Source organism: Lissotriton vulgaris, chromosome 9 (assembly GCF_964263255.1).
Source record: "Lissotriton vulgaris chromosome 9, aLisVul1.2, whole genome shotgun sequence".
NCBI classification, from domain to species: domain Eukaryota; kingdom Metazoa; phylum Chordata; class Amphibia; order Caudata; family Salamandridae; genus Lissotriton; species Lissotriton vulgaris.
Genome location: NC_141697.1, coordinates 544113489 through 544139865, shown reverse-complemented (window position 1 = coordinate 544139865; position 26377 = coordinate 544113489). Strand labels below are relative to the sequence as shown.

The 26377-nt window shown below is 46.8% G+C and overlaps 1 protein-coding gene across 1 annotated transcript in view; it reads right to left on the bottom strand.

The window, feature by feature from the left end:
- The window catches only part of CAPN1 (calpain 1), a 356218-nt gene that overhangs the window by 181992 nt on the left and 147849 nt on the right, over positions 1–26377 (bottom strand). The window contains exon 3 of the mRNA XM_086938029.1: positions 21037–21106. Coding sequence (XP_086794155.1) covers positions 21037–21106 — 70 coding nt within the window. The remainder of the gene's footprint in view (positions 1–21036; positions 21107–26377) is intronic.

Sequence of the window (26377 nt, the reverse complement as noted above, 5' to 3'; positions counted from 1 at the left end):
GAAAAGAAACCGCCAAGCTCTTTAAATGAATTAAATCCATACCAACAGTGTGTATGGGAGAGCAGCACAAGCCTCATTGTATGGTGAGGGTCAGATGTTTTATGCTTGGTAGCGGCTTCTAGTGCCATGTCAAAGGCAGCATGTGCACCCACCAGTTTGGTGGCTTGATGCTGTATTGGGGGTTAGGTGGAGCAATTAACATGCCGGAACGGGCGAGGATATTGCATGCATGAACTTTTGCAGTGTGGTATTTACCTTTACCACATTGTGCCCGCACTGCAAATGTATATACATTTCAAAGCAAATGCTGTTGCACCGTGAGTTAAACAAGGTCACACCTAGACAGAGAGGCCAGTTTAAATGTATACAGACAACCAATGTCATACGAAACCTAACCCTTGGCAATAACATTGTTAATCGGCTGAGAGAAGAACTCCCCCGAAGTTCTGCTAGAACAACATACCATGGCGACAACACGCGCCGGACCTAGCAATCAGTCAACAATTTAATAATGCTATCAACGGCATGATCCGAACAAGTATAATAAATATTCATAACAGTTTGCTGTCGGATCATTAACAATGGTAAAGCTCCTAAGACTGCACTTATCGGGCAAGTTCTGTGATTTATTGAGGCTGATAGTATTTATTAAACATGTATTAATGGTTTAATTTCTGTACTCCCAATGGAGTTGCCCCCAAAAAAATATTTGGGAACTACACTGGTCTGCTTCGCTCCCGTTATAGGGGCACTTTGTGCCGTCGTGGAGCTCTCTGGAAGTTGCAGTGGCCCATGGCTGAAGGGGGCCTAGAAGTTCCCAACTTGGAATTATATCACTTAGCGGTGCAGCTTCAATGGGTGGCGCAGCTTCAATGGGTTGCACATTGGCAAGCCTTTCTATGGGACAGTGTGGAAACTGCTGAGGGTGGCATTCCTTCCAAGGACTGCTTATTGGGTTTTCTACTGAAGCCCACTCCTGCTTCCAGGGTTCAGTCCTCGAATATCAGGATTAGGACTGCACATTATGTTTGGGATCATGCCTTACGGCAGACCCAAACACTTCTCCTGCACTCCCCTGAGCTTCCTCTTCTGGTAATATGGCAGTAGGATCACCTGGGAGTGGGGGGGTGGTTTGGTCTCTGTGAGTGGCTAGCAGGTGGGGGATTGATGTCCTGGCTGATCTTTTTTTGCGGGGAGAATTGTGTCCTCCTTCAGACCTTCAGGAGCCTTATGACACTACGGTGGGCCATTTCATCCTTCACAGAGCCCCGACATGCAAGATACAGGAGTGGTGATGCACCAGTGTTGCGGAACCCCCGGAGCATGATTCCCTGTATCAGCTTTTCTTAATATGGGTTGGACGAAAGCTGTTCCATTATTTTATAGGGCTTTATTGGAGGGGGCATAACCAGCTCTTGTGAACCCCCAGTTCCATTGGGAGGCGAACCTGGGGACACCTCTCTCAGATTCCTCTTGAAGGAAGAAACTAGAATCTAGTTTGAAAGTATCTAGAAATGCACGCTTGAAACATATTAATTTCTTTTATTTACATCAGGCCTATCTGACACCAAACATATGCACACTATATTTCCCGCCGCAACCTCCAAGGGTCCTCGGTGTACCGTTGAGGATGCAGATTTTTTTCCACATGGTTTAGTCTTGCCTGCTGTTATTACCCTATTGAACAATGGTAATCGAAGTGGTTTAGGGGGGCTATGAACAGAGAATTTTCTCTGGATCCTTTTTGTGCTTGCTTGGCCTCCATGAATGCTCAGCAGCTCAGAGGGTTACTGATCGTTTTTTTGGGATATGGCGTTGCTTCTTGCCCATAGACAGAGGCAATAATAATAATAATAATAATAATACAGATGCTTATAAAGCGCAAACAGCTACCTCAGATGAGGTGTCCCAGCGCGAACGAGTCCTACCGCCAAGAGCGAGTAGTCAGGGGGAAGATCAAGATTATTGCATAAAGAGCCAAGTTTTTAGGAGCTTCCTAAAGCTAGCTTCTGTAGTGGCAGATTGGATGGCAGGGGGCAAGGTATTCCATAGTTTAGCCGTGCCAACAGAAAAGTACCTGCCTCCAAGTCTAGCTTTCCTCACACGCGGAGTAATTAGCTTGAGCAGGGAGTTTGAGCGGAGCTCTCGTTCTTGGAGGTAACGGGGGAGTCGAAGTTTTAGGTAGTTGGGACATGAGCCTTTTAGTGCTCTAAAAGCCAAGGTAAGCACTTTGAACTTAATTCTGCTGGCCACTGACAACCAGTGCAGATCGTGCAGATGCGGAGAGATATGCTGCCTGAAAGGGACCCGTTTTATCAATCTCGCAGCCACATTCTGCACGATCTGTAAGCGTTGCACCGCATATTTGGGCAGACCAAGAAAAAGGCCATTGGAATAATCAAGTCGAGATGTGATTGTTGCGTGAACAACCGTTCAATGAGTTGAAAGTCAGTCCGGGGTCCTGATGTCTACCGCTGGTGGTTAGAGTTGAAGTGGGCTAAATGCAAAAGGGAGGAGATTCACATGTAGGAGGCTCAGTGGTTACGAGTACTGATATTACCTGCATGGGATAACATCTTGTTAGCTTGTCGGTGACTGGACCATGGAGGCCGGGTGCTTGTGAATGGTTCCTCTTCTAGTGGCTCTGTGCCGGACTCTGACACTGGAGGGCGAAGTCCGGCCCCGGTTGACACTCCTTGGTGACTATCATTCCTTTCTCTGCTTGTCCCCTCCTGTTATGTGGAAACCTGGGTTCTGTGCTTGGTGGGTTAAATGGAAGGGGGGGGGGTCTAGCTTTATTATTGTTATACTTTGTCCATTCCCAGTCTTTGGGCTCCCATATCCTTTTTCTGGTGGAGCCTTTTTTTGCTATGTCTGTAGATGCCATTATTGCTGCTCACTGTATCTTCATTATGCTATTTGACTTCTGCTGTCTTGTTGCGAGGTTAAGCCTGCCCGCATTTCTGTTCATATACGCATTGTCTGGTTGCAATGTATAGCACAAAGAATACATTTTTTTTTTTAATTGGATTAATGATTCAATCATGTAAATGGCAAATAAGTAAAAGCTGTGTCGTTGAATGTACCCCTCCTTATATTTTATATGCACTCTTCAGTCGAGGCAGTGGAAATGTCCAAAGCCTTTAAACCTTTCGATGCTGATGACGAGCTGAGCTCGTCATGACACCAGCAAAATGGCAATTTCCAGCACAGGACGGGAAAACTGCTAGCAGCCAAGGTGTTAATTGCTTTTATGAAGGTCACTATGGGGCGGCAATGTAAAATTCAGGGTACCGTGCCATAATTATGCTTTTCTTTAATCATATTTGCTTCATGTTCATATACATATATCTATATGTACGCTGCATGCATGTTAATACTCCGGTTGACGGGGCTTAAACCATACCTTCTTCTGCGATATGTCAACAACTCAACTGTGTGCCCATGTGGGGCCTCTTCCTATCACTCTCAAGCTACCAGAGGCTCTCTTACCGCATGCCCCGTGTGCCTGTATTAGAAGTGGACATTGGTACACACTAAATATCAGATTTCAGTTTCTTCTGTTAACTTTCAAACATGCGGAACTAAACACAATTATTGTGCTTTTGTTTGTTGTATACACTGTGGCCTCCCCTGAACCTTGGTTGGCATGTGTAGCATTTAGGGGTTTTGAGGCACTAAACATGCACTGATCTCTTCTGCATAAAGTTGTTCTCTTTAAATGCAAACCAGAATAGAAGTAGTGCTTTACCTAAGCACTAGTTACATTAAACATGTTTTTATTTTAGGCACAGGAATATGAAGTGATTGAAAAGGGGGGGGGGCGCTCGGCCCTCCCGCCCACATGGCAGTGCGGCGCCCCCCCCCCCCTCCTGTGACGCGGGTTGACACGCGCGTCGCGCCTCCACCACCGATTGGCTGATGCCTCCCCCATGTCCCGGAAGCGGTTGGACAGCTTCCGGGGCAAGGGGGCGGGTTTCCTGGGGGGCGGGCCGTCGGGGCCGGCGACCCCCTAGTGTGGTAGCCCCCTTTAAGAGGCCCGGGGAGCGAGCTGGGTGTCCTCTTTATCCCTGGCTCGCTCCCCGCATACCTAGTGTGCCCCACGCTCGGGGCTTCTAATTTTCTGTTTTATTCCGCCCCCTTGCAGGATCTTCGGGAGCCCGTTGCTTTGTTCTTTTGGGCGCCAAGTAGCTGTGGACCTTCGCAGGGTGGCTGGCTTCGTTAATCCCCATCGGTGAAGTCAAGGTTCCTTCCGGTGCTTCGTGAGCCGCTGTGGTTGCAGGAACGAGGTATTTTGTCGGGGTGAGCGGGGAGGAGGAGCGAAGCGCCGTCACAACCGGCAGTGTGCTCGGCAAGTCTCTGCCTCTTCAAAAACAGCCCATGGGGTGGGGGGGGGGGGGGGGGGGGGGAGACCCAGTGAATTAGACTGAGTGAAAACGTTCGTTTTCGGCAGAGATCACTGTTTGGGGGCGAAGCAGAACCCAGCAGGGCAGCCATTGGATGGGAGACCAATAAGGGATTGCATGTTTTAATTGTTTTACAAGCATTTTAAAAGGTGCTGCTGTGCTGTATGTGTTATAATACATGTTCCAATTAACTGGAAGCCTTTTTTAAGGATCCTGATTTAAAGGTTCGATATAATTATTGCTGCTTGTGTAGGCCTGGAGGTTTAGTGATTAAGGCACTGTTTTTTCCTTTTTGTCGGTTCTACAGCAGGTGTGTGCTTGGTGCTCCTTTGCACTGAGTATTATACGGAAGCTTGTACAAGATAGTAACATTTGTGTCCCCTTAAGAAGCTTGATTCTGGGGCTCCTTGATTCGGGTGCTTCTTCCTGTGCAATTCAACAGATCGTGGGCGCTGTGGACGGCATCGGACGGGGGGGACATACAGGAGATCGGTGGTAAGGGGAGTGAGGCGGGCCTGCACTTCATTGCTTCTGGAGGGCCGCCGGGCTTGAGACCTTCCTACAAGGGGTTGGCGCTCGCCTACACGCTAAGACTAGCTAGTGGGTTTGCGGTCACAGTTGCATGGTGCTTACGGCCATCTTCACATCCCCCATCTACAAAGAAGGTACAAGTGCACACGTGCACTAAAAGACTTATTAAGGCGAGGACTAGAGTGCATTGGGTATTGTGCTAGAATGCCAGGGCCGCGAGTAAATAAGGGTGCAGTCAATAAGAGTGCCCACATGGAGCTCATGATGCAGACTATGATGCGCAAGATGACCGCGATGGATAGGCGCCTTGGTAAAATGGACGAGTTAGGTAGGAGTGTGGCAGAAATTAATCAGAGGTTGGATGGCCCTAGGGGACCACAAGTCAGGCCGAGAAGGATTACTAATCCGCCATTGCCCAGAGGTGACTGTCACCCCTCCTAAGAGGGGCAAGTCCAAGAAAAGTGTAGGCACGGTGCCAAGGAACACCGCGGGGGGGAGGGAATGCCAGTAGTAGTGTCCCTGGATACTCTCTTAATGTCCCCGATCACACCGGCGATACCAGCTCCTGTGATTCCGGCAGTGCCGGTGGCCCCACTCGGGGTCATTACCCCGGTCACACCCGTGACCGCTACCCCCATCCCCGCCGGGGTCCCAACACCGCCGACCAGCGCCGTCCCGGTGGAACTGGCATCCCAGATAGCCGCCGTGTTACCCTGGTTACAGTTGGGGAGGGTGTTGCCATCTTCTCAAGATCACTCGGCGGAAGCCTTGAAGCTGGTTGAGATAATTAAGTTGGCCAGATCGGGTGAAGGGGCACCATTGGCACCAATTCCTTCCCACACAGGTTCCTCCAGCGAACAGACGGCTAAGAAGGATGGTGCTACATCGGAAGTCAGTGATAGTGGTAAGGGGGTGGCCCTGCCATTACTAGAGGATGGTGCTATGCCCTCAAGGAGGGAGAATTTGTCGCAACATGTGTCAAAGGCTATTAAGGAGATGATCTGGGCGGGCAAATATATCAACATTTTCTCTTTACTAATTGAAAATAGGGAACTTGAATATGCCAGGTCACAAAAGGAATGGATGTTGTCCAGTGAATGGAGAACAGAATTGGTTAAGTTCAGAGTAGAGGAGACATTTATTAACTGGATGAGGGCCTTTTCCGTGTTCAGTACAATTACTGCTGAAAAGTCACCCAATGTACACGCAGAAATGTCCTGCTATCAGAGCAGGATTGCCATGTGGAGTGAGAAACACGTAGGGGATGGGTGGAAGGAATAGGACATTTCATTAAGGAAAGCTAAAGAATTCAATCCCTCTTTAACATGGGATATGGTAGATTCCCTGTCATGGTACAGCCAGATAACTGGGGGTCAGCAGCGATGGTGGCAACTGGGGCACAGAAAATATACCCATCGAAACCCCAACAGCCCTTTCGGCATGCGCAAGGAAGTGAGGTACCAGGAAAGGGGAAGGGTTGGGGGGATAAAAAGGGCGTATGTTGGGATTTCAACAAACGGTCCTGCACTAGGGCAGCGGGCACATGTAAGTTTAGAAACGCCTGTGCCTTGTGTGGGCATCCCTCACACCCCGAGACTTCCTGCAGATTTAAGGGTGGCAACCAGGGGACCAGGGGGAGAAGGAAATCTGAATAGACAAGAGGGGGGTGTAGTATCACATACTCCCATTGATGTCATGGCAATGATTCCTTGGCTGAACAGATATCCAGATCACGCAGCGGCTAAACTACTTCAGGAGGGATTTTCTCAGGGTTTCAGGATACCTGCAGGAGGGTACGTAGGTAAGAGTGAGTGTAGTAATCAACTGTCAGTAAAGCATAACCCAGGTGTGGTGGCTGCAAAAATTGAGAAAGAATTACGCCTGGGTAGGATAGCAGGGCCCTATGATGAGGTCCCAGTGCTCAACTTTGTTTGTTCCCCACTTGGTGGTGTTCCCAAAAAAAGAGAAAGGCGAGTTTAGACTCATTCATAATCTCTCAGCCCCAAGGGGGGCATCCTTGAATTATGCTATAGATGAGAATGTCTGCAGTGTACAATATGCCTCTTTTGACCAAGCAATAGAGTTGCTTAGGGGCCTGGGTCCAGGGGCATTGATGGCCAAGTCTGACATAGAGTCGGCATTTCGTCTTCTCCCGGTGCATCAGGATGATCACCACCTGCTTGGTTTCAAGTTTGATGGGAAGTATTACATGGACAGATGCATGCCTATGGGTTGTTCTATCTCTTGTGCCTATTTTGAGATGTTCAGTTCCTTCTTGGAATGGGTAATGAGGCAGGCAACCGGGCATCAACAGGTCATGCACTACCTGGATGACTTTCTCTTCCTTGGCAAGGCTGGGTCTCAGGAGTGTGCCCGGGCACTGCAGGAATTTTGCGTGCTCATGCGGGCTCTTGGGGTCCCACTGGCGCCAGGAAAGACAGTGGGGCCTGCCACTTGCTTAGAATTTCTGGGCATTGAAATAGACTCTGTGGAGGGTTGTTTTAGGCTCCCAAAGGAGAAGGTGTCAAAATTCAAGGCGGCACTGCACTCGTGCCTGTCCAGAGAGAAGGTCTCTTTACAACAGCTCCAGGAAACAGTAGGCCAATTGAATTTCGCGTTGAGTGATACCAATGGCTCGCCCCTTTTCTCGCTCAATTGCGCAGGCGATGAAAGGTCTGCGAGAAAAACATTTTTGCACTAGACTGTCACTTGAGGTTCGCCAGGACATGCACATATGGTTGGCATTTCTGGAGGGCTTCAATGGCAGGGTCGTGTGGTCCGGCCCCCCCACTACTTCAGTAGAGTTAGGTTTATGGACTGATGCTGCTGGAAGTGCTGGGTTTGGTGCCTTCCTTGGAAACAAGTGGGTCACTCACAGGTGGCCAGACGACTGGGTGTACAGTGAGTTGACAAAAAACATTGGCTTTCTGGAACTGTTCCCCATACGGGTTGCATTGATGGTCTGGCCAGAACATCTGCGCAACAAACCAGTGATCTTCTGGTCAGACAACATGACGGTGGTAGAGTGCATTAATCAACAAGCGGCACGCTGTAGGTTCATACTCCGCCTCTTGAAGGAGATTGTGTTGAGATGCTTGAAATTGAATGTTATATTCAGGGCAAGACATGTGCCAGGTGTCCTCAATAATGCGGCTGAAGCACTCTCTCGCCAAAAATTGCAGGTATTCAGGGAACATCTTCCAACAGCAGAACCTACACCGACTCACTTCCCGTCAACACTCTGGCAGATTGGTGCCCCAAATTACAGGACCTCGTAGCTGCTAGCTTAGCCCCCAAGACAAGAACAGCGTATGAAGGGGCGTTTGGTTCATACTGTACTTTCTTAGGGCGAGACTGGGAATCCAAATGGGCTCTGGAGAATAGCTTTGCAGATTATCTGGGTAGATTGCACCAGGAGGGTCGCTCAGTGGCAACAGCTAACAGGCATAGGGCAGCTGTCTCCTACGCACAGGCAAGGGGAGTGAAAGACCCAACTAATAGCTTTGTAATGCGTAAGGGCCTGAGGGGTTGGCGCCGCCTACAGGGCAGCACAGCTGACACTAGAAAACCAATAGGCTTCGGGAGGCTGACGGCACTACTGCCTACAATGCATGACATTTGTAGTTCAGACTGGGAGATACATTTGTTCAAAGCAGCCTTCACATTGGCCTTCTATGGGGCTCTGAGACTGAGCAAGTTGGTTGCAGCCTCCAAGGCAGATAGGCAAGGGGGTATTCAGTTCCTGAACACAACAATACAGGGAGACACATTGTGGGTGACAATTTTGAGATCAAAAACTGATCAGGAGCTGCGGGGGGGGAGACTGTGGTTCTGCATAGCGCAAGGGCCAATCCTTGCTGCCCGGTACACCATGTGGAGACTTTTCTCAAGCAGCGAGGTGGATTGTTGGGTGGGCCGCTCTTATTGCACGCCGACGGCACCCCTTTAACTAAATACCAGTTCAGAAGAGTCATGGAGTTGGCCATTACCAGGGTGGGCCTTGACCCGAAGGAATTTGGCACACACTCCTTTAGGATAGGCGCTGCCACTGAGGCAACCACAAGAGGTTTGCAGGTGAACAGTGTTAAGAGAATTAGGAGATGGTCATCCAATTGCTACAAACGTTATGTGCGGGTACACATGTGAAGTACCTAGAGCTTTGCTGACATTAGGTTGTTTTCTGGTTTTTTGCAGTTTCTTCGCCTGTGACGCAGGCGGAGGACATGCTGCGGGCCATCATCAAGGTTCATCCGCAACTCATCGCGGCGTGGACAATCAGGAACACAGGACGCACTCAGGCAGGGTTTGGATTTTTGGTCATTCATATGTGAATCGTGCTAAACATGTCTTTTTTGCAGGCAAGGGTAGAAGGGAGCTAGAGCACAAAGGATTGTCCATCTCCTTCTTTCGGAGGGGGGGGTCTCTGCCTCAGCCAATTCCGGGGTTTCTTTGCAGAATTGGTCGCCCAACATGCAACACCGCCGACGGTGGTAATTATTCACCTGGGAGGGAATGACCTGGCTAGACTGGGTAGGAGGGTCCTCCTAGAAGAGATCATCTCAGCAGCGGGTTGGGTAAGGAGGGTTTGCCCTGACTGCACTGTAGTTTGGTCTCAGCTTATACCTCGGCTGCAGTGGTGTGGGGGTGATTCCGTCAGGGCATTGAATCACTCGGTAAAGAGGATCAATACCAAGTTAGAAAAACTTTTCCGAACCACCCACTTACAGACCATCCCACATGGGACCATTTGGGGGGATGATTTGTACTTACAAGATGGGGTCTATTTGACTGAGGCAGGGAATGCAATATGGTGCGAGAATATCCTAGCTTGGATGAAGGGCTTTGTGAGGTAGGGATGACCTTCAGGCAGGAGTCGTGGGGGGGCCAGATCGTCGGGAAACAATGCTGGCCTGTGGCGGTAAGGTCATGATCGGTGAGCAGCAATTTAAGGTCCTAGGGGGGGGCGTCACCATCCACGGAGGGGGTGCCCCAGGGGGAGGGGCCACTGGTCCCTCCTAGAACTTCAGGGGCAGGAATATCCGCTAGCTGCTAAAAATGCAGGGGAGGGAGTCACGCTTTCCTTAGGCCAGTAGCCCCCCCGCACATACATCATGACGTCAGCAAATGACGCAGAGTGTAAGGGACCTCCTTGTTGGTTAAATGGAGTTCAAGATTCCGACGGGGTAGGCGGTCCCCTGTCGCACAAGCGCACCTGTAGGTAGGGGCGTGGCTAGTAGGATTTGACACCGGTTAGCGACCTTGCCGTCGGGCCAGAAATGTTAGAGATGCAAAATTCAGACAGGATGTTAGATTCGGATAGGAAACACGCTGTATTAGACTTTTGTTAAGGTTAGCCTTTGATATCTGTCTTCAATACTATAATCTAATGTCGAATTTTGTTTTTCTAACATATTGATGTAATGTTGTTATTCATACTTTTATTGTTTTGTATAATAAATACGGCCGGGGGGGTCCTTAACCCCCGCCTTCCAAAGACAACTTGCTTATGTCAATCCTTCAAGGTGCGGTGTGGGAAGGTGGGTGGGGCAGGTAGCCATTCACGGACCATGTTGCGCAGAATCACAGGATATGGAGTCTATGCAGAGACTCGAACCTGGTTCACCAGCTCTAAAGTAGGCAGCTGTGGCCGTTGTGCTACATTCTTTTCCCTGTGAGTTTTGCGCTGATGTTTGATGCCTCTAAGCAAATAGATAAGATGCCTGGGTCGGATTCCTAGGGGCGGGAGTAGCACTAATGTACACTTTTCTTATTCAACTCAATAATGTAACCAGCGCTTGGTCCAAAATAACATTGTGGCTTTAAGCAAGAAAGACACATGGGAGGCTTAAGGATGTAATCTGCGGTTCCATATAGTGTGCACTCTACTCTGTCTGGGGGCTTTTCACTTCTTCGCAACACAACTACACCGCTACCAAGCACGAGTCAAACATATTTTAAACATTTTCTCAACTGCTTACCAGGGCGTGTTATTTGCTGCATTTCCTATCACAGAATATTGAGCAGAGGGTGAGATTCCCACCTGGTTCCTTAATTACAATGGCGGCAGCTCTCTTGCACATCTTGGAGATGTAAACTCGTTCGCAATGACCGCCTGCCTTTTCAGCACTAACGTGAAAAATTAAAAAGGCAAATGCCCAGGAAGCTGGGAGCGAAAGTACAGATATTGCTCATGGAACGGGCAGGGGATTAGAACCCATGCCCAGCTCAGGCAGATGTTCCAAAACGGTAACAGCAGTGAATGTTGAAACGAGGCAATACTTCTGATTGTACTGCCCTGATCTCTATGAACCTTGCTCAGTTGATAACTGCTGAAGAAAGGTCGAATACCAATAAAATACAGCAGGCTGGCGAGACATGCACTTGCAAAGGATGGTGCAAAGATAAAGAAAAAAGTAGCCCTCAGAAGAAAACCAGAGGATGGAAACAGGTACTTGGGCCATGCTCAATGGGAGGGTTAAGCAGACAAAACAAAGTGATGCCAGCAAGCACAGACCATGTAGAAGCATTAAAGAGAGTGACAAAGCTGCTAACCAACTGAAAGCAATAGGCAGACTAAGCCTACTGCATGTAAGCAAAATGTCTCGCAGAGACAGCGCATGCGCTGCCTAGGCAAGACCTAAAAATGAACACTGCATAAATAAAATGAAATACAACATAGAATGAAGGCAGCTATGGAAGCAGTTATTGGCCCACAAGCCTTGACAAACAAGATACCTATGTTTTAGGTGGATGTGCATAAGAAAACTGCCATCACTGTAAAGACAGTTTATGACTGAAGCGGAGGCTCCACTGCTCAATGTTGTATGCTGTGGTGGATAGAAGTAAAACATGAATAACACCTGTACATACAAAGGGATGAAGATGACGGACTAAACGACAGTGTATGATTTTTTTTTGTTAAACATGAAGCTAGCGATACAGTTAAAGAAGTTTCAAGGCCAGACCAAAAACCCATGAGTCATGTAGTCTTAAGCAAAAATTCCTACAGGACTGAAAATTAAATAACATGTACAGGGTATTTTCCGGGTGGGGCCTAAACTGCTCCAGCCTGTTTAGTTAGATCTGCAGCGCTCATGGCGATATTCCAGGATTAGAAAGGCTAATGCAGCAGGCGGAGTCACTGCTTGCTTTCTCCAGACACACTGCTCCAGTTACCAGAGGAGACACACCGGCAACGAAATCAGCCTTTCTTCTTTAGTAGCACCTCTATTGAGGAACGCTATACTGAATATATGCGCCACAACAAGGGATTCAATTTAACGTTTACCTAACAGGGGTACAAAATCTGTACCAAGGCCAAAACTGACTTCGACCAGGGAGATTTCCTACATAGTGACTTTTGGGGCAGCCATGGCATTAGGCATCCACCAGCATCCACCATTTTCCTCTGGGGGGGAAGGTGCCACTGATCTATTGCACTGGCAAAGCTCATAAAATGTGCATCAGTTGGCAGTGCTGACTCACACTTAACATCACCAACTCAGATCTGCCAACTCACACAGTGCCACTGCGTGCCACATAAAATAATTTCTCTTCACGCAGTCGCCCGGGTTAATACCACAAAGTGGAAACCACTGCTCAGAGAGCATTTCCATCTCCTGTGTGGATGCTGGTCACAAATGATGGTCATTGGGGGTTTTACAACCTCCCCTAGGACATCAGGGACGACCTCTCAATCTGGTTTGTTTTCAGGAGGGTATGGCACAAAGGCACGCCCACCGACGTAGCCCCGCCCACCCAGGCTGGTGAGTCGAGTGATGGGTTCAAGGCACCGACCTCTACCCAGATCCCTCCCTCTCTTCTCACAGTGACATATCCTGCAAAGTCAGGAGGTCTGTCAATCGATGTAAGGACAAATGTCTCAGCCAGGGAAGTCCCTGGCAGGGTCAAGTGTCTCGAACAGGCAGCGCCGGATTACCAAATAGGCAAAGTAGGCATCGGTCTATGGGCCACACTCCTTTTCGGGGGCTTGCAACTACGAATTAAAATAATATTCATTTGATCTTGAAAAAAAATTACGATCAAGTTTTCCTAAATATTGTTTCCAAAAGATAGAAAAAAATGAATCAACTGAAAAACAAAAACTTTACATTGAAGACTCCAGAGAAAATACTGTATTAATGTAACGTAACCACTAACAACGTAATGTACATAAACAAGAGACATCAGATTCACATGACAGTTTGTCTCTTAACCCCTTTCGTGCTCATGACAGCCCCCGGTGGGCGTGTGCGCACGGGGGCCGTCCGAGCCACGCCCGCGAATGAAAAATCTAGCACCACGGCGGAATTCGCACCGCAGCCATGGTGTTAAAAACTCATCTGCTGGCAGCTATCAGTTTGAAAATTTGGTGCATTTGGGTATTTACGAGATAATTTGCGAAGGGCATCGAAATATAGACTGCCTAGTGGCCTTCATAGGGTTTAATCCTGACATGCGAACAGGGGAATCCCTCCCCTTCCACCTCAGAGGTCTCATGCAGTATCACTCTGCAGCATGAAAGTGGATGACATTTTTTATATATATGAAAATTGACAGAAACGAGCAATCATGTTTATTGCACTGCCTTGGGTAATGTATTTAACTTCTAGGTTTGCAGAAGTGCCTGTTTACAACAGAGCACGTGGAACTTTAACTTTAGGTCCTTTTGGTCAAGCATTCTCGCCCCCTTAGTCACTGCCACTAGGCTTTGGGCCACTCTCCTGGCATGCACCGCCCACTCCAGCTAAGAAAGTCACAAATCTGGGGGCCCATCTGGAGCCGTACCTGTCACTAGCAAAACATGTGTAACATATGGTGCTGGCTTGCTTATTTCTCCTGAAAGTAATCAGGAACATGTATGTCCTTTATCCCCAAGAATGTCCATTGCGCTGTAATCCAGGCCACTATTTTGAGTCACTAGGATTACTATAACTCCCTTTTCTTAAGCATTGACCGAGGCCTTCTGAGAAAGCTGCAAAGCGTCCAGAATGAAGCAGCCAAACTGGCCTTCAGCCTTCTAAGCTACTCCTCTGCCTCCGGAGCCTTGGAAGCTCTACATTGGCTCACAGACGTAAAACGAATTGTTTTCAAGTCTTCACACCATCTTTTCGAAGCAGTTCACCAAACTGGACCAAAATATCAGTCTAAGATTCATCAATTATACACCCTCCAACTGGGTACAATCTTCAGAAGCCCACCAGCTTTCAGTTCCCAGACTTAAGCGGGCACGGTTGGCTGGTGAAATCTTGCTTAAAGCAGCTAAAATGTGGAATTAGCTTCCTTGTAAGGTCCATATGGTTCCTGCCTTACTGATCTTCAGGAAGACATTAAAGACCTTGGTTTTCAGTAACTGATTTATGCCTGTTGCTTTTGGTCTTGTCTATTGCTTAGTTTCCAGCACATGAACACTTGTAGAGGTAATTGTTGTGCTGTAGAAATGTTAGAACATACCAAGTCAGCTCAGGAATTATCAACACTTTAAACACAGCACTTTCAGCACATTCCTCACTAAATACAACCAAGCACCCCACCCCCCGTAGGCCATGCTACCTATCTGGTAATGCACTTCAGTGCCTCGTCATTAGTATGAAGGCAGTCCTGTCAATGCACACTGTGGAACCGTTGATCAACTGATATTGGCTTTCCTTACACAGCCACTGGAAGAGCGGATACCATACAGCGGAACATAGGATGAGTTGGAAACCACATGGAGAGAGTAGTTTCCAACTTTTCTGTTGAAGCTCTGCTCAGCTGATGTCCATTTGGGATACTGCAACTTCTATAGGACATCTGCGGCAGCCCTAGATGGTTTTAGGTCTCGCCTGAGCCAGCGCATGCGTTGCTCTGCAAGACATTTACTAAATGGGTTTTTAAAAGTGCTACCACACACTTTTGCTGGCCTAGCGCTTGCGGTTAGGCGCACAGCCACCAGCTTTCAGCGCCCGATCAGGCGCCATCTGCCTTTCCTCTCGCTTGTCTGACCCTCCCCACCACAGAGCATGTCTCGGTGCAGCGAGACTTCTTTTATTTCGCGGCCGCACGTCTTTTATTTTCTTTTCTATCTGTACTCCAGTGACCAGTCTATTTGCTGTGAGCTCTGCTTCTCCCCTGCTCCGAGTACAGACACAGCATTGCCCCGGATTCCCCATCACCATGACATCACCAGTCACCTCTCCGCAATGCGAGCAGAATTCATGCCTGCAGCGTCTGCACGCAGTGTTGACTCAGGGTGTAGCCCGCCCCTTCCTGTCCACATGTTCTGCGCTATGGAGTGGAGGCACTCAGATGTTTGACAGCCTCTCCATGAGAGCAGACAGCGGTTCCTGTGTCTGCGGCTCCCAGAGAGCTGCAGCCACCTCGAAATTAATCCTTTCACATAAACAGTGCATGCATTAACCAGCGCCGATTTGTATGTTTTTTTTAATGGTGAAGGGCTGGAGTATTCCATGCCTCTGGTACACTTCAGCACTTCCCTGGGGTAGGCCACCCCTAGCTGAGCATTTCCGCCCCCCCCCCCCAGCACGGAACTCTCGAGGCACAGCCAACTGAAACTTTACAGTATGCCTGCTCCTTACTTAAGAATCTGCACTCTAGTCAAACGTGCCAAGATGCTCTCCTTTTCCATGACCATTACTTTGGCGGCCAGTCCTCTGTCCTGCCTGAGGCCAGGGTGCTTAGTGCTTACTGCCTGCCTCTCAAGTATAATCAGACATGGATTGATTATACTGGTCTGTGGCCAGAAAGCTGCCTCCTCCAGGGCAACAGCAGCCCCATCCCAGTCAGGAAGTCCAATGATCGACCCAGAGTCTGGGTCCCTTGTCTGCCTTCCTGTAAAATGCAAAAAACCACAGTCGATGGACAGAATGCAGAACAATGTCAAACATTCACCCCAGTACAGAGATCTGGGCCTAAATCCATCGTTTTTTTGCACTCCACACCACCCCAGTTCAGACATGGCCATATGCAAATCAGTCTGACCCTGTGCCTCATGGGAACAGTCCAGCCCGAACTGCCAAGCCATGCCTTCCCTGGACCGGAAACAAGCTTCCGAGGACCGGTTTTTGGCATTCCAGCCGTCTTAAGTGTGGCAGGGCATGCTCAGACGTGAGTCCCTTGCTCACTTTGCCACTGGATTCAAGCAAGCCGGGCTGAAGACGGCTGAAATGCCAGAAACCGGTCCTCTGAAGCTTGTTTCCGGTCCAGGGAAGACATGGCTTGGCAGTTCGGGCTGGACTGTTCCCATGAGGCACAGGGTCGGACTGATTTGCATATAGCTATGTCTGAACTGGGGTGGCAGAGTGGGCTAAAGAATGGTGATGGATTAAACCCAGATCTTTTGACTGGGTGTGAGTGTTTGATTGATTCAGATGCTCCGTCCATCACCACCCCCTTTTGTATCCCTTCCTGTAAAATACAGCATTTGTCTTGCCATCTCTCTCGGTCTGCGTTTGGGAAAATAAAACATTCCACCTTAAGCATAATCAATATGAAATGAAGTCCCTTGTTTCCCACCATTCGGGTGCCCCTCAATCACCGGCTTCTTCAGCTTTTGTACACATTATCTTGAACCCAAAAGAGAAACAATGGATAGTTAAGTTTGCCAAAGCATTAAGCCCCAGTTAATTATCAACTTGAGAAATATCCAAAAGTGCTAATGGAAAACTATCCCCTCCAACAGGGTACAGGAGCAGCATTAAACAGCAGACCATGCGCTGCGAATAACATTTTCGCACCTCAGCAAATCTGCTGTGCTTAGTTCACCTACTCAAAAACTACTCTGGTGTGTCTAGAGACTCCTGCGCACAGAGCCCTTTCACTGAGACCCAGAAATTATACGGAAATAAAAACTAAATAAATGATGGTCAACAAGCTCAGCCATGGTTCACTCCTCGGGGAAGTAGCGTGTCCAGCCACTGGTCAATTCTGGAGAGTGGCAACACACTTAACAAGCATTGGCATAGCCAATAGGTCTCGCCTTTGGGACCTTATAAGTGTTTAACCATGCAACAGTTAATGTTGTTGCACCAAGGATATTGTGCTGCATAACTAAATACTTATAAGGTCCCAAAAGCAATAGGCTATGCCAATACTTGAATTTTTTGTGGTGGGAAGGAGGTGGCTCTCTGGCGTTTTCTCAGTACAAAGCTACGTCCCTCCCCATGGCCCAGCCCCCTCAGAAACCCCAAGAATTAATGCTAGTTTTGTTATGTAAATTTGAATAGCGCACTAATCACCCGAGAGGGTAACCATTTGACACTAAAGGGCTCAAGGCTTGACCCCTCCACCTCTGTAATAGCATGTATATATATAGAATGTTTGTGATGACTTGCTGCCTTTCTCTAGGTCTGTATACTTTTGAATAGTTCTAGAGTTCCTGGCTCGTGGTTCTCAGACTGACACTCAGTTGCTGAAGGGAACTCCGAGAGCCAGGACGCAGTTGTATTGTGGGTGAATAACTTGGAAATAAACTTCTACTTTTATTATATGAAGTTTACAGCATTCCTGCTTATTACAACCTCCTCTCACAGGGGCAGAATTTTTTATTTTATTTGGCAGGCCTGATGAAGAGCTGTGTAACGCAAGTACAGTACAATGCACATTAGCAGTAAAGGAGGACATTTCTGGGAAGAACTCAGGAAGGAATTGCAGAATACAGCATTCATTTCTCCTGACATTATGAGGAAGGGCACTCCCACCCTTGTTCAAAAGCGACGCTGGGCGTGTCACTGTCCCGGGAGCACAAAAAAAAAAGCCTTTTGTTAGAGAGTTCAAAAACCAGGTTGTCAAACACACAAGTGAGAAAAATAGAAACTTGTTTATTAGCTGAAATGGCCTGGTACAGGCATTTAGCTTCAACTGCACGAAGAGCAGGATGACTCAGTGAGTTAAAAAGCTGCCAACTGAAACATGAATAAACTGAGAACTATTTTTTGTATTTACTTTTGCAGTTTTAAATATCGTAGGAGGCCTCGCCAGGGCAGTAGAATGTTTTACATAAAAGTGGGAGTTCTAACGGTATAAACAGGAAGGTACATAGTAGATTAGATATGGGAAGTTGTTCAGTGTGTCTCACGAAGAAGACGGTTCGGTGTCAAACAACAAAAGGTACTGTAATAAATTTAGGGCAAACACTGGAGAACGGTGAAGCCTAGAGAAATCCAGTCTAGAGCGCGCAGCTTCCAAGTAAGATACACACAAATACCATTATAAACTGTCTGTCTCCCAGCAGATCTAAGATATCAAGAGAATATCTGGTCCTTCAGGAAAAAAGTCAAACTATTTAGAACTCTTCTAAAAAGCGTAATTCTCTTGTTGGCCTTCATCTAAAGAGGAAGACTGACACACAAGCTTCCTGTGTTTTTCTCCTCTTTTCCCTCGTTGTGTGAATGAACTACCTCCACCTCTATTACCCCCTACCTACAGTGCTCTCCATGCCACTGGAGTCAAGCTATCCTGGCTGATGAGGGCTGAACGCCCGAAACCGGTCCTAGGATGCTAGTTTGCAGTCCAGGGAGGACCTGGCCTGGCAGTTCGGGCTTGACTGTTCCCACTGGGCACAGGGTCAAGACTGATTTGCATATGGCTGGGGCCAAACTGGAATGGCATGGAAAAACGATGGATTTAGGCCCAGATCTCTGTACTGTGGTGAATGTATGACATTGTTCTGCATTCTGTCCATCAGTTGTTCTTTTTACTAATGTGAAAGATGCCACGGGTATACTCGGCTTACAATTAAATGTACACTTGTGACATCCTATCTATGATGTTCAATGTAAAGCGCAGACAGGCCTGGGTTGAATGGTACTTAAAAAGAAACCCAAAATAAATTACACCAATAAATTATATCATGGCAACACTTTTCTACTTACAGTGCTTATGAATGACAGAAAAGCTATTATTAAAAAGCAAGTCTCAGCCGACCCTTGACCCCCCCCCCCCAATGTGAACTGAACAGTACAAGTGCTTTAAAGTCACACTAAATGCACACATAGAAGGGTAATGCGAGCCTTGCGCTCCCCCGGAACCTGAAAAGCAGCAATGCAAACTTCTAGCTACGTCGTTGTCTTCCCCAGCCCTTCTGGCCTTACAGGGTGATTGATTAGCCATTTTGGGATAGCTCCTTGCACAGGCAGCTCCTGTAATATCTGTACTTGGCTCAGCGCCCCATCCACCCAACTCCTCCTGTACAGGATGACAGTCGTAGCAGCCACACCCGGTGCGGATTAAATACGAGCACTGACAGGGGACAAAAGGAATACAATAAAGAGAACGAGGATCAGCAACCGGTTCTAACCTGCTGGTTAGGAGAACCCCACGGGGTGTGCAGTCGGGGAGGGCAGCGCCTTTACGTGCCACCGTCTGTGTAATGGTGCATTAATGCATGTGCGCACAGGCCCCGCATTCCGCCGAGCACCGCCTCAGCTCTCGGCTCGGAAACTCCTTGTGGGATTCGAATTGCAGCATGGCTGCCAGACACTGCGGTGCAGAATTCCATGGACTATAATTTGCTTTAGAGAGGGAACCGGTTCTTCCTTGAGAACCACTGCAGTGACAATTTTGTGATTTTAAATCTTTCATTTGAAATTTCTGAATCGCGCAGGACAATTTTCAAATTCTGAAAACGTTTATGCTACAACGTTATAACTTTATGTAGCACAATGCGCCTAGTTTAAATAATTGTGTAGGATAATTGTCCCATTCCATTCATAGGAAATACTACATAAATCCGAGCCCAGTTTTTACTCGTCTGTTGTGGAAAAGTCTGACGCCTATTGTGCCTATTCTGGAGAAAAGAAGTGGTCTTTTGTATTAATTAATAATGAAACATTTTATTGCCTCGTTTTTTCTAATTCTTGAAAAAATCTGGAGCCAAATTAACTATTAAGGGCAACACTGGAGAAAAATTGACCACCTCTTCAGTTTGGTTTAGTAATGCAAATTAATGTCCTCTTTGACAGCCCTGCCGCGTACCACGAACCATGTGTAGACGATCGCATTTGAGTGCTGGTGGCCGCAGTCCTGCTCTGAACTGTATTAGTCCGGTATATTACACAGTTCCACCGACTCTCATAACGCGCGTTGAAGCGCTGCAGGACAGAATGAAATAAAATCAGATAGCGCGCCTCAGCTCGCTCTGTGCCGCTGCCCGAGCAATTATCAGGTCAATCACCATCAAGTCTGCCCGGGTACCCCAGCCTACAATCAGTATCGAATCTGCATCCTTTGAGCCCGTCTCCTTGAAGACGAGACCACGGCTCCCTGGGAAGATGCTCTTTGCTAAGCCTGGTAGTCACTGGGATGGCAGGCACTTCAGGTTGGCACAAGCGAGTCCAGCAGAGCACTGAGCGCATCCCGAGGGCAACAGCGGCAGTGTCAGAGTGTGGGGCAGGGGGTCAACGACTTGGCAAAAAAAGAAAAGTATTCGTTTTTTTTTTTTTTTACTATTTCGTTGGTCATCCACCTTCAGGTAACTGCATATAAAATAACACACAACTTATATGAAATATAAATGCAAGTTAAACTAATCAGTTTGAGGGGGAAAGAAAGAAAGAAAGAAAGAAAGAAAGAAAGAAAGAAAGAAAGAAAGAAAGAAAGAAAGAAAGAAAGAAAGAAAGAAAGAAAGAAAGAAAGAAAGAAAGAAAGAAAGAAAGAAAGAAAGAAAGAGAATTGAATCTTTGTTGGTATAGTGGGGAAGAGTGTCTTGTGTATTTATAAAGCTACTAGGACTCTGCTTGTGCGAGTGACATAGCACTGTGAATATGAAAGTCATTATTTTAAAATTGTATTACAAGGTTAGATAAGTGTCACATATTTGGCAGTAGAAATCCCCTCATCAATAAACTGAAACCATGTATGTGTTACACACATAAGCAATCTCAAAACGTGGCAGCTATTCTTACACCAAAACAGGGCATATTATTAATTAATCATACAGAGGAAAAAGCAGAGTTTTGCCAGCTTTAGAAAGAGACTGGAGAGGAAATGCAATGCGAACTACTGGCATGAGCACTGCAGGAGAGGGCAGGTTTAGCCCTCCAATGGTAGGACTATACATGTTCTTGGAGAAACGGATCTACACGTGCAGACTCGTACATACCCAATGCCCCCTGGCAGATGTCTGTCCGGGTGGCTCCGTCAACGATGAACTGTGGTCTGGATACCATTTGCTGAAAAAGAGGAGCTTAGAGTCAACAGTTGGCCTTCAGGTGGAGAGACACAGAGGGGTGGATGGAAAGTAGTATGACACAGGGAGTCACCTCACCGTCCCCACCCCCACAGCCAGAATGCCAGCATACATTTTGCCTTCCCAATTACACATTTCCTCTTTCAGAAGCAGTGCTAACCGATCCATGCACACAACATTCCAAAAATATCCTTTCGTTCACGGATATATCACCCCCATTGACTCGACAAGCAATAGCCAACAAGCCACTGAAACATTAGCGTGGACGCATTTCTATAACGCAAAGTATTTTCATCATGCATCAAAGCATGCTCACAGCAAAGACCAGAGGGCGGCTCCTCTGCAATGGCGGAGGAGCGTCGCCCTTCTGCCTGGCTCAGAGCCATCAAATGAAGAATCATACAATGTTCTAGCATCTTTTTATTTTTGATTTGCCGGCTCTGAGCCAGCTTATGGAGGGAGGGGTGATGCATGGAGAGGAGTAGTTTTATATGTACTACCTAAGTGCGCATTTGTGTTTGGCCGGCCGTTTCAGGCCGACCAAAACACATATGCGCACTTCGGTTTCTCGTGCAGGCTGCATTGAATAGCCGGGCTGAGAAACTCCCACAGACTCCCTGGCCCGAGCAGAGCGTCTCTTCAGCCCGCTCCGGCCAATACCCACTGCTCTCCTAGTAGGAAGCAGCATAAGATTGGATGAGAGTCTATCCCAAGGGCTGCCGGGACCAGGAAGAGAAGAGGAAGCACAACGCGGCAGGCACCGTAAGGTAAGATTATTTTTTATTATTAACACCCCCATGCTCTCACCCATCCACTCACTCCCTCCTCCTACCCCAACACCCTCTGTTGCCACCACTGGCAAAGACCAAACCATGGACCGAAGAGCAGACAAGAAGTTCCAAATAAGCCAGTTTACTTTTTTGCCTACAATTACACTTATTGAAACATGACCACCTACACATACCATCCCTTCGAGGAATACACAAATAGTATGTGCTGGCAGGAGGCCCTAAAAAGTTTTTTAAGCACCTGCCATATCTCTTTCAATGGATGGGAGAAAGTAATGCAGCTGAGTACTAAAGTCAATGTAGATTCACGTAAAGAAGACAATCTTTGCTCCCTCTCCGGAACGTCACTATCATGTAAGACTGAACAATATTTCTAGAAAAATCTTCAGCGCCACGCTCAGAGGCGGTCATTCCATTCTCATACTCTGCCATTTCCCCAGTGTGGTGCAGGCTAGAGGGCTGCTTTCATGGCAGGGTAGGCTGTCATGACCAAACCATGGTCCCTATCTAGTCGCAGCCACCAGCGTGGGGTTCATTTGAACATTTTTGCATGGGTTGATTTTTACTTCCAGTCCGGCCCTATCCATGCCGCACTTCCATTAACAGGTCTAGCTTGGTGGAAGATTCGGAGCTATGCACATTGGCATGCCTGGTCACCTGCACCAGTGGAGACTGAAGGATGGGTCATATCCAAGTCCAGATTTTAAGGTTAAAGAGGTCTCTACTCTGTATCCTCTGATGTTTCCAACTCACACTAAGGGAGGTTCCAAGGTACATATGCTTGGCATTGTCTAGGCAGGAGGTTAAGTAATACGTGGATGGTGACTTCTACTTTCTACAAATCGAACTATCCACTTAAAGCATAGGGAAAATGTCAGTCGTTGACTCCTTACTTGGTGTATTGGGTTTAGAGGTGCGTGGAGCTCCTTTATCCAGACGGTGAATGGGTGGGAGGTAGGACATGTACCCCAGGCTAGTGGTTCAGCATTTGACATGGTTCATTTGAAGTGGTTTCTTACATTATTAATGGTGGTCAATGCGCTCTCTCTTCTCCGTAAATAAACAAGCATACTGCTATCTCCTCACATAAACTGTTTAAACTCATATACTGGGAAATCAACCCCCCACTGAGCTTTCTTTCTGAAAAGAAACCCCAAACTGGTGAGCCTGGCCATATACCTCCACTCTTCTAACCAACTAATCAATATCCTTTTCACATAGAAAGAATGAAACATGATAAGTTAAAATGAACTAACTAGAACATTGTGATGGGTAACATGGTATTTTCCTTTTTTTTTTAATAGTATTTTTATTGTTTAGCTTGAAAACATACTTTGTTAAATCTCTTATATACAAAGACAAAATATTCTGGCAATCCTTAAGTAATATACAGAATAAACATATTTAGACTATATGCAAAATAGGGAAAAAAAGCAAACTCAACAAATTCATGGCTTTCAGTTATGCAACCAATGTGTAAATGGAGCCCATATTTTCAACCCCCTCTCTCGCCTCTTCTTCCCCCCTCTTAAAAACACAGCTGACTCCAGATAATGGGGGAGCAAGAATCCTTGCCCTCCAATTAACAAACGTTGGGGGAATAGGGTTAATCCATTCGGAAGTTATAGTTAAACGAATTACAAACATGACAATACAAAGAAAAGCAGTTTCATGGACTGATCTGGTAAACAAACAATCATTTTCACACCCTGTTATAACTAACTCAGCTGAAATAATCACAGGAATCTTGAGGGCGGTAGCAATGAAAAATTGATCATCATGAAAAAACAAAGCCAATTTCGGACATGTAAAAAACATATGAACATCATTAGCCGCTAATTGGCCACATGATTGACATCCCCTAGTACCACTCCATTTAGAGATCTTAGCGGGAGTGAAATAAAGATCGAAGAGGGCCATATAACTTTGGGAGCGTAAGCTCCCAGAAATAAATACTGAATTAGCTAACTCCAATATTGACGAGATATCTGTGCCACTCTTACCAAGCTTGATATCCAGTCTAGTATTTTGAGAAGAAAGATGGTCTGGTAAGCCGGTTAATAAACTCTGATACAAAGCCCCAATACACACCTTTCTCAAAATAAGTTCCATAAGTGAGTTTTTAAGAAGTGCAGAAGGGGTGCTTAACAAACGTTTGTCCATATAACTACGTATCTGTAGATATTTTAAAAAATCATGTGTACCTAAGCCAAATTTTTATTTTAAGAGTGAAAAAGGAGCAATATTACCACCGTGAGCCAATTCCCTCAAAATACAAATACCATGTGTTCTCCACCTAATGGTGACAAAATCTTGAAATATAGAGGTAACAACCTAGCAGCCGCCAAAGGTGTATAGAAATTATAATTTGGAATTGCCCATTTCCGTGGTATTTTCCTCCAGACTGAATACATTGTTTGAATCACCTTTACTTTAGTTTTTTTTATAGTAGCTGGGTTCCAGCACCGAGAGAAGGACCTCTTTAGCTTCCTCGCCCAGCCCCATCTCAAAAATAGATGGGGAGCAAGCTGGTAAAGTTGGAGCTCTTGACCCAAAAAGAGGTACAGCTAGATGTTGCAGCAAGGCTGACCAATTGTACAACAACAGATCGGGAACTGACCACCCCCCCCTATTCAGGGGCAAATGCATCCACTTGGCAGAGGGCAATGATAACCCCACAGAAACCTATTGCAACATCTTTCTGCTCGAGTTAGGCTGGTCTGAGCAAATTCCAACGGAATTGTCCTAAACATAAACAAAAACGTAGGTAAAACCAGCATTTTCAAAACGTCCCTCCTGCCAAATAAAGAAAGATGCAACTTATCTAATCTACACAAAGTAGAATTGACTGTTTCAATAATTGGCAAAATATTTATTTCCGGTAAAAGTTCCACTGTTGCTATGATTTCAACCCCCAAATATTTGGCGCTTTGTACCACTGGTGCGTCGGATGGACCCATATTAGTAGTTTGTATAACCTGGGTTTTCTGTATATTTAGCTTATACCCCGATAGTGGACCATAGGAATCTGCCAACCCATGTAAGGCTGTAAATTAAGATGACACATTAGAAGTTAAAACACCAATGTCGACGCTTCGCACCAGGAGCTGCGGGGCGCTGTGGTTGTGAGCGCTAAGGAGGACTTGGAGTTCTAGGAGTCCCTGGGACCAACAGCTGCTGCCTGTTACCTGCCCCTCCCACTGGCTACTTAACTACTCGCGTCATCCGCCACGCGGAACGCGCGCCGGACGAAGCCCGGACAAAGGGCGGGGCGTCTGTGGCCGTCCGGGGCAGTACGAGGCAGGGCTGGGCCGCAGACCTTGGTCATCGTCTTTAAGGACATCTAATTCTGTTAAGTGAGATATTTGAATATCCTATTATTATTATTGGACTTACGAGCCATTGGATCTTGAACTGTTAATTTATATTGTTTTTATTACTGTATTTGGGATTCATGATAGCTTTAGCACCTTTTTAATATAAATATATAAGGATTTGTCGCTAGAAATAATAATGTCTAAACAAAAGGCTGTAAAAATTCCACCAGTACCAGCCACGCTAGATAACTACCTAGTGAAAGTGGTTAACAAAATCAATAATGAGCGGAGATTATCACTGGGCCGGGGGAGCTCTCCGGTTACATCGCCTGTATCGCCAAATCGACTGGCAGTAGTGGCATTGGATGATGATTGTGGACCGTGTAACCCTGATGCCTCACCAACGGAAGTGCCAGCTCAAACACTGCACATACAGGACATACTGGATACTTCTTGTGAGACTCCAGTACCACGTTCCCCGGCCCCTAGAGCAATGAGGGTGTGCAGGAAAGTACAAATCAAACGTGGGGGAAATCGTAATAAGAAAAGAGTAGAAACACCAGCTAAAAGTATTGTAGGTGATGAGGTGTCAATGGATAAGAATGGTACAGTTAAAATGAATTTCGAGAAATTTGATCTTCTTGTTAGTATTATGGATGCGAAGATAGAGAAGATTATTAAACCCGTAGTTGTTAAACTCGACTTGGTTTCTGCAGAAGTGTCAAGACTAGGAGGCCTCTTGGATGCCCATATCAATTCGGCTGGAAAACCTAGGGTTGCAGAGAAGGATTTTGTAATTAATAATGACACTCTAAAGATACCCAATGGAGGGTTAAGTGTAATTGAAGTAGCTGCACCTGCCCCCCTCCAATAGTTCGCCAAAAAACACAGGTAATAGCAGCACCAGTCAACATCAGGTCCAGCTGCTTTGCCTTTAGCCAGGGAATTTAGCGCTGTTTCCACCTCATTCCACCCTATGGGAGCGGCCAGGAAGGAGTTCTGAGACTCCGAGATTTTACACCTATTGAGGTCGGCCACAAAGGTATCAAATTCCTGATAATATGATATGGTCACTGATTTCCTCACTGTACAAGGACTGATAAAATTCCGAAAAGACAGTTAATACCCCTTCAGGAGTATCATGGACCT